Here is an 8517-nt window from a genome sequence, read left to right on the forward strand (position 1 = left end):
GTCAATGATGACTCCAAGATCCTTTTCTGCCTCTGCACTGACAAGAAAGGAGTTCCCCAGCCTGTAGGTATGGTGCCAGTTGTTCCTCCCCAGGTGCATCACCTCGCACTTGTCGGTGTTGAATCCCATCCTATTCTCATCCACCCACCCCTGTAACCTGTCTAGGTCTGATTGCAGCCTATTCCTCCCTTCTAGCGTGCCCACATCCCCCCACATCTTGGTGTCATCAGCAAATTTGAACAGGGTGCTTTTTACCCCCTCGTCCAAGTCACTAGTGAAGATGTTGAACAGTGCAGGCCCGAGGACCAAGCCCTGTGGAACCCCACTGCCCACATCCCTCCAGGTCAAAAATGACCCATGCACTACCTTCTGTATCAGAAATGTTATTGCTGCTATGGTGTGACATCAAGAAGTTGTGCTGAAGGCCAGACCTATTGGCATGTGCACAGTGCGGCACTAAGGAAGCTACCCTACCTTTCAGTTTTGGACAGAGCAGGCATGCTGTGATTCAGTGGGTACAGCTCCACAAGGCATTTACTGCAGAGCTGCCTAATTAGCTCCACAGTAAATTCTGCATTTACACATGCAGCCTTATTAGGCTGCAGTAAACTAATTAACTCTGCTGTATTTGTAAATACAAGTACTATCCTATGACAGAGTTATTTACTCTACAGCAATGCATGTGCAGTGGTAATGAACCCCTTGAGAGCACTGGTGTACCCCGACTGCCCTCCCACCCTGGTCTGCAGGATCACCCATGGGAGGACCCCCCTCCTGACAGGTGGCACGAGGGTGCTTCAGTGTTGAAGCTGCTGGCTGGCTAGCCTCACCCTGAAGCATCCTTGTGCCCCAGCCAATCCCTCTCTAGTATGTTCAGCCATGTCGGAGCCGCCCCAGGCTGGCAGGCAGGCAGACCCCCAGGTCTCTTGCCAGCCGACCTGCTCCAACCTGACTCAACGTGCTGCAGTCCCAGGTGCATGTTCGAATGGCACACCCGAGAGCAATAAATTCTTGTACAATATGTGAGTGGTATAAACACATGTTTATAGTGTAATAATTGAGTGGTATAAACACATGTTAAAGCTCTTGTGCATAGGTTTGCGTAGGCTGCAATGGTGCCTCTGATTTCTCTGGAGACGTGTCTTCTGATGCTGTCAGCTAATATGGTAATTGAGGCCATATAAGTGCAGAGATGGCTTGTGTGAAAAAAATGTTAGGTGACACAGCTTTACTACCACTGCTTTTAGGCTTTGAATGGAATGGAAAGAGTTCTATTGATTTCAAATGATCAAACTTATTCAGATGAAATGAAAATAACGTTTTACTAACTGACACAGCCTGATTAAACTGAGGTTCTTACAGCATTATTAGGCCCAGTCATAAAGACTACCGAGTATATTGCAAGAGACATGAACATGGATGAAGGGGACAGTCAATGCTCCTATGCAGTGCTCTCATTTGGACCACTAAGGCATCTGCAAACTACTGCCAAAGAAATCTATGACAAAACTATTGTTGATATTGGTGGTGGAGGCTTAGGGCCAAATTTTAATAGGGATTCACAGTCAGTAAAGGCTCCACAATACAAGGAACACTTTCACACTGTGAAACATACTCTGAATATCCAAGCAAGCTTTCCTTGACATGCCCCTTCCCAAGGAATCACAAAGCACAATGGAGAAAGATAATTCCTAAAAACTCCATGCCTCCAATAGAAAATCAATTGCAGATACTTTCATCTTGCCCAAGAGTGAGAGGGAAGCAGACAGGAAAAATGCATGGCACTCCTCTCTAGATACAAGCCTTTCTTTTGAGCAGAACTTTTCTCTGACAAGCAACTTTTCTAAACGCAGCATCTTGGGGCTCCCGAGTCATCATGAAATAATTCCATATCAAACTTTAAAACTTTCTGTTGTACAAACTGAAGCTGGGATAGCTGGGCTGTTAGGTAGTCATTAGGTCTAGTCATAAAGACCGTTCGGGTTGCTGCAGCAAACTACAAGGGATAGGAGCATATCAAGGGTAATGCGTGGCTCACGAAGATAATGGGTATGCAATGCTCCTGTGCGGTGCTCTGAGAACAATGGCAACCTGTCTCTTGCTGTGCAAATAATTGGTACTCACAGAACTGCAGTTCCACAGATGGGAAAAGACATTAGTCTGTTCCCTGACAGTTCCCAGACATTTGTAAGATGTGAACATAGGTACAAAATACCATTCACAACATACAGTAACCTTTAAAGACATCTCAGCAGCCTCCTATTTTATTCAGTATGCCACAGGGCCACAGTGGAATAGGATGCAACTGCCCGCACCTCCAGCAGACTACTCTACCTGAATGTTAATTCATGGGGATTTGTATGAAACCTCAGCAGCAAGCACTTGGCTGTGTCAGTTTCCATGGTGCTGTCATGGTGCTCTCTCTCAACACCTTCACTTATCAGCATTTCCCACCATCCTCATGCCCATAATGTGCTGTTCATTCACCCAGAAAGGTCAGCTTTTGTAATGATGATTTGGGGGAGGGAGTAAGGAGGCAGAAAGGGTGAAAAGGTGAGCTGTGTATAAGAATGTGCCTGGGAACTTGGAATTTAGTTATGCACACAGCAAAGAATTAGAATTATGCCTCTCAAGGGATCTTCAGGAAACAAGCCGTGTTCATCTTTCCTGCTGCATTTCCCCTCTTGGAAAAGTACATTACCCTTGTGTAATTAGAAGGCATCTGGGCAAAGTTATTTTGCTATCCAGTCCTTTTTACATTGCCAGAAATCAATGCATTAATGTATAGATGGAGAAGAATATAGGTTGCTTAAACAGAATTAATCAATACAAATGTTTCTAAGTCCTCCCCAACCTCTCCCTACCACAACCCCACTACTCATTAACTAGGACATCAAGTGATTAGAGGTAAATTTGTTTCACTGACTTTAATTCCTGCTGGCTGCCTGATTAAATCCATGCATCTGTTAATTGGCTTCATTTCTCTCTTTCTCTATAGGACAGCTTTCCTGCTCGCTTTGGAGGAGTCCACTTTGTCAACCAGCCCTGGTATATCCATGCCCTGTACACGCTAATCAAACCCTTCCTCAAAGACAAGACAAGGAAAAGGGTAATTAAGAGAAAACAATGCAAGATAGGAAGCTGCTGGTCTGAAGTGTCTAGAATAGCTTCCTGCTTTCTTTGTTTCATACTTTTTTCTCTCCGTATTTTCTGTGTGGCCTCTAAGAACTATAACTATTAACTGAAGTCTCAGCTGGAGCTTGCAAATGACCTGGATTGAATCAATAATTCAGGAGAAGCAGATTATTGTCAGAATTCAAGTCAGCGAAGAGAAAACCTTTGATGAATTACAAAGGACAGGGATATTCTATAGTACACATTTATGGAGGGAGAGAGGGGAAGTGGTATTTTCTGAATTGGGGTAGTGGAGAGTCATCATAGTCCCATACTGAGATCCCATTTAGAAAGCTAAACTTCAGCCCAGTGCAAGAACTATTAGTGTGAGTGAAATTTCCATTCTGTTCCTTCAGCAGGTTGCCTTTTTTTGCATAGCACGAGTTCTCACTGGTGTCCACAAAAATTTCCATGCCTGTAGAATATTTGCCCACGCAGCAGGAGAAGCAGCAGGCCTTCATTGCAGAAAGCACCTGAATTATTGGACTGCACTGCCCCTTAGCCATTTATCCTTTTTATCTAAAGTCCCCAAAGCAAACTCTGGCATCAAATCTGCTATGGGATCCATCTGATAAGTATCAGACAGGTTGAGGATTCCTTTCAGTCTGAAACTCCATTTGAAAGTGGCAGGATAACTCGGGCTATGCAAAGTAAAAAAATTGTAAGGTTCATAAAAAGATTGGTGAAGTTCCTGGGCTGAGATTGGTGTATAATTTTAAAATGAAACAACACAAAATTAGCAATTTTGCAGGCTTTTGGTCCAAAGCTAGTTAAAATGCCATATTCTCAAAACTCATGTGGCACAGGAGATAAACAAAGGTGGATTAAAACATTCACACACAGTCTCCTGCCAAGAAAAATGACTGATGTATGCACAGCTTGGGTAAATACCTAGATCTGTGTTTGGGGGTGTGATAGACTCTTTCTGTTCCACTTGCCTGGACCCCAGGTTTAACTGAGGCTGTGCCAAATTCCAGATACCTGCCCTCATCTTAAACGGACCAACATGGTGTTTTTCTATTTAAATTTAACATCTTGTTCTCTGTGCTCCTTCTAACCTTTTCACCTTTCCAGTCACTTTGTCTCCATCTCTCTACTCTCTTCTTCACTTCTTCCATTTGGCTCTGTTAGGAGAACTATCTCCCTCTTCTCCAGATTCCTCCTTATAATGTACTTCATGTAAGAATCTTTCCCACCTTCACAACACGAATAATCCCACAAGCCATTTTCCCTTGGTTTTGTCTGGCAAATCTTACCATTAGGTCTTTGGAGGAGATATTGTTTCTTGCACCACATGCGAGTAAAGTGTTGACCCTAATAGTGCTTCTATTCATCAGGTGCTTAACCCCGACTAACTTTAGTAGGAATACAGTTAGAATACTGCTGAGTGATTTTTAAACACTCTCTAGTAAACTGCAGTGTAAAATTAGGGTGCTAGAGACATTATTATTCTGCTTTAAGGAATTAACTATGCCTTGGGGCTTTTTTCTTTTTTTTAAAAGATCTTTCTCCACGGTAACAATTTGAACAGCCTTCACCAACTTATACACCCCGAATGCCTGCCTTCTGAATTTGGAGGTACGCTTCCTCCCTATGATATGGGAACATGGGCTCGGACATTACTTGGTCCTGACTACAGTGATGAAAATGAATACACTCACACTTCCTACAACGCAATGCACGTGAAGCATGCATCCTCCAACCTGGAGAGGGAGTGCTCCCCGAAACACATGAAAAGGTGAGAATTGACCATTAGGGCTAAACAGGCTTCCAAACCCCATCTTATTGTTTCATACAATGTGTTATGTATTTATTTCTTGTCAATCTAAGTGGTTGGCTAACTTGACTCAAAAGGAGGCAGCTGCTAATTTGTGTGAAGCTGAAAGTAAGAGCACTTTCACTGCCATGTAGTAATTCCAGTGCAAGTGAAGGCAAGCTTCTCCACAGACCCATAATTACTTGTCTGATTATGGGCAATTGTGAAAAAAATGGGTTGAAATTAATGAGCCCTCTATGATGCGTTGCATAAAAAAATCACAGTGAAATGCAATTTCCTTGTGGTATTCTCCATCATCTAGGCTTGTTTCTGTTCTGTTGCACATTGAATGCTCTAGCTTCAGTCCGTACTGCCCACACTTAATGACAGATTGTATCTCCCTGTAATGTACTACCAGTGGCTTGTGTACAGCAAGCTCTGCTGCCCTGTAAAGGATGAATAGGCCAGTCTTGTCCCAGATTTCTATATAGTCATTTCCTACTACTATTAGGTTTGCTTGTGAAGCTTTTCTTTTAACACCTCTCTGGTTTTAGATCTGATGATTAAATAAAGCTTCTAAAAATTCACAAACCTCACTAACTTGCCCTGCTTGATGAAAAGGGGCACTAGGATGAAGATTATGGGTGTCTGTGGATTTTTGAGTATCAGAGTTCATCCTAAATTATGCCAATGAGGGCAGGGTTTATTGGCTCCTGAGGAATATGACAATAATTACAGCGGTCTCACCTGCTGCAGAGCAGCATAATCTCTTTGCCTTGTGCTTCACTAAACTGTTTTTAATGCAGATTGGATCTATGCTTTAATTGGTTGCTGCCATTTGATGAGGTTACTGCTCGCAGCCTTGCATCACACTGCGTTATGGGGATAGGACATCATTCCCTTCCAATGAAATCAAACCTGACAAGATTGACAAGACATAATGTCAAGTAATTAATTTAAAAAGCACTTTTCATTTCAGAGGGAAAATAATTTATTGTTTTCAAAGCTATCCCCAAGGAAGAGGCACTCCATGTTCTTCAGCTTTAGGCTCTGACCTATCTTGTGAAAAACCTTACACACTTCATAACATGTATACACTGCGAGAAGCCTCCTTGACTTACTTGGATCTACTCACAGTGCATTAAATGAACTTAACTACCTGCTTACAGAATAGAGGCACGAGCATGCAGATAACCAGTTACCTATTAGGGCTGCATGAAACTTCAGTCCCTGAATTAATTTGGCAGAGATTCAGCCCAATTCAGTGACTGAATCTCCAAATTGGAATCAAATCAGGAGACCCTTTAATCTCTCCAAATCGATTTGGAGAGATTCAGAGAGATTTGACAATTCAGACATAGACATAGCTTTACATGTTTTTTCTACACACCTCAAGGTACCAGGTGGCTCATGAATGCTGTGATGCTGGGGCAGATGGAGTGTCCCACAGGAGCGCAGCGGGCTCCTCAGCGTGCTTGGCAGCACTTCTGGTCCCCTTCTGGGTCTGCCGGGGAGTGTGCTGCCCCCCCCCCGTCCGCATCCCCCTGGCTCAGCAACTGGTGCCTCCTGGATCTGGGGCAGCACCTGGGTTCCCCCCATGGCCCATCGCTGAGCCAGAGGGGCAGGGGGGCCCCCAGAGTCCTCTCCGCAGACCTGGAAGTGAACTGGAAGTACTTCTGGTCCACTTCCAGGTTTACCACCAAGCATGTGGGGCGGGGGGCCTGCGCTCCTGTGGGATGCTCCATCTGCCCCAGCATTGCAATGTTCACAAGCTGTGCCTGGTACCTCGAGGTATGTAGAAAAAACATTTCAAGCTGTGTCTATGGCTGAATTACTGATTCTCCATATCAGCACTGAATCTTCGGATTCAGATTTGGCCTAGTCGAATTGGGGACGGTGATTCAAATCACCGTCCCCAATTCAGGCCAAATCTGAATCCAAATCGAATACGGCCCATTTCATACACCCCCATTACCTATATAGCCAGCACCCCTCACAGGTCTTCTGCATAGCAGTATGTGATTTCTTGATCTTAGATCTTCCTCCATTCTGTGATACCCAGGAATTTTGCCTCATGTGAACTTTTTTTCCATCTCTTAGAGATGTTCTGCTTCTCCTTAATACCTGTTAGTCTTTTATTTGTGACAGTTTTGGTTTACATTTTTCAGTTAACTAATACCTGTTGATGGCTTGGAGGTATGATTTTAAAAAACCCCAACAATAACTAGAACAGACTATTTCTTTTTCCAAGACACTTTCCCCAAAGGAATAAAAGTGATATTTCAAAGATTCAGAAAGCTTAAGACTGATTATGGCTCTCCAGCCTAATCACCATATGTAACAACACAGACTATATGATTTCACTGAGTAATTTTTCTACATTGAGTACTCTCTCAAGGGAGGCCTGAGGAAGGGAATTGAGACCTGAAAATTTGCCTATGTCTATACAAACCATACAGTTGGTCCAATAAAAGATATTACACACAAGAATTTATGCCTCTCAGATATGAAGCCCAGTAATTGTCCAAATCAACAAATAGTGTGGATAAAGACTTTCATTATTTGTATGGCTAATTAAAATGCAAAGTAGGATAAATGCTTCCTGGCTATTGTCACTACAGTGCCACTGAGTTAGTTAAAACTGCCTTTTAAAAACTGTTTGTGTCACCAAGTATCTGTGCATTTAGGGATAATGTAAGGGCAATTTGGACATCAGAGGCTTGGTACCTTTAAATGGCATGTAGTGACAGTGAACTGTAGGCCAAACTAAAGCAATTCTGAAACAGAGAACTGATTGCCAACAGCACTTGAGCAATATGTAAAGACTACACAGAGTAAGTGAAATCTTTATACAAATATAGAATGTATGCTACAACTAGGGAGGGGATTTACACAATATTTAAAGTCATCCTTGATAACAAACCACTCACTACAATTATTGTATATGAAATATTATAACTATTCCTTTTCCTCTGGGACCTTTAAAAGCCTATGGTGAGAAAAAATAAGACAAAAGCCACAAACCAGAAAGAAACTTCCCACATAATGGAATTAGACAGCAAATAACCAAAATAGTTCTTTCTTCATTTAATGGAGCTAATATATTGGTATTTAGCAAAATAGAGTTTTTGTGAGTCTAATGAAATAACCATTGCATTTTCACATGAAAACACATATTAAGCATATCAGACTTAATATTGTCAGAAATAAAAATCTATTCCATGAAGTCTACATTGTTGGAGAATGATCCTGGAACAATGAAAAAAAAATAGATACCAAATCTGCTTCAGATACAAAAAACTGAACGCAAAATTTCAGATACAAAAAACTGAGAGCAGAACCTATATTTAAGAAAGAAGAATTCTATCTGAAAGAAGTGAAGGATGACCGGATGAGACCAGTACAATTTGACTTGTTCTTTCCAGCAAAACAAAAGCTAAAAAAGCAGGTAAAAAGCACCCTGTTCAAATTTGCTGATGACACTAAGATGTGGGGGGACGTGGGCACACTAGAAGGAAGCAACAGGCTACAATCTGACCTGGACAGGTTACAAAGGTGGGCGGATGAGAATAGGATGGGTTTCAACA

The 8517-nt window shown here is 42.4% G+C and overlaps 1 protein-coding gene across 1 annotated transcript in view; it reads left to right on the plus strand.

Moving 5' to 3' along the window:
• CLVS1 (clavesin 1) overlaps window positions 1–8517 on the plus strand; it is a 250228-nt gene that overhangs the window by 206400 nt on the left and 35311 nt on the right. The window contains exons 4-5 of the mRNA XM_019527715.1: window positions 2999–3109; window positions 4677–4912. Of these exons, the coding sequence (XP_019383260.1) occupies window positions 2999–3109; window positions 4677–4912 (347 nt within the window). The remainder of the gene's footprint in view (window positions 1–2998; window positions 3110–4676; window positions 4913–8517) is intronic.

This window comes from Gavialis gangeticus, unplaced genomic scaffold, assembly GCF_001723915.1.
Source record: "Gavialis gangeticus isolate Ggan-Ray unplaced genomic scaffold, GavGan_comp1, whole genome shotgun sequence".
NCBI lineage: Eukaryota > Metazoa > Chordata > Crocodylia > Gavialidae > Gavialis > Gavialis gangeticus.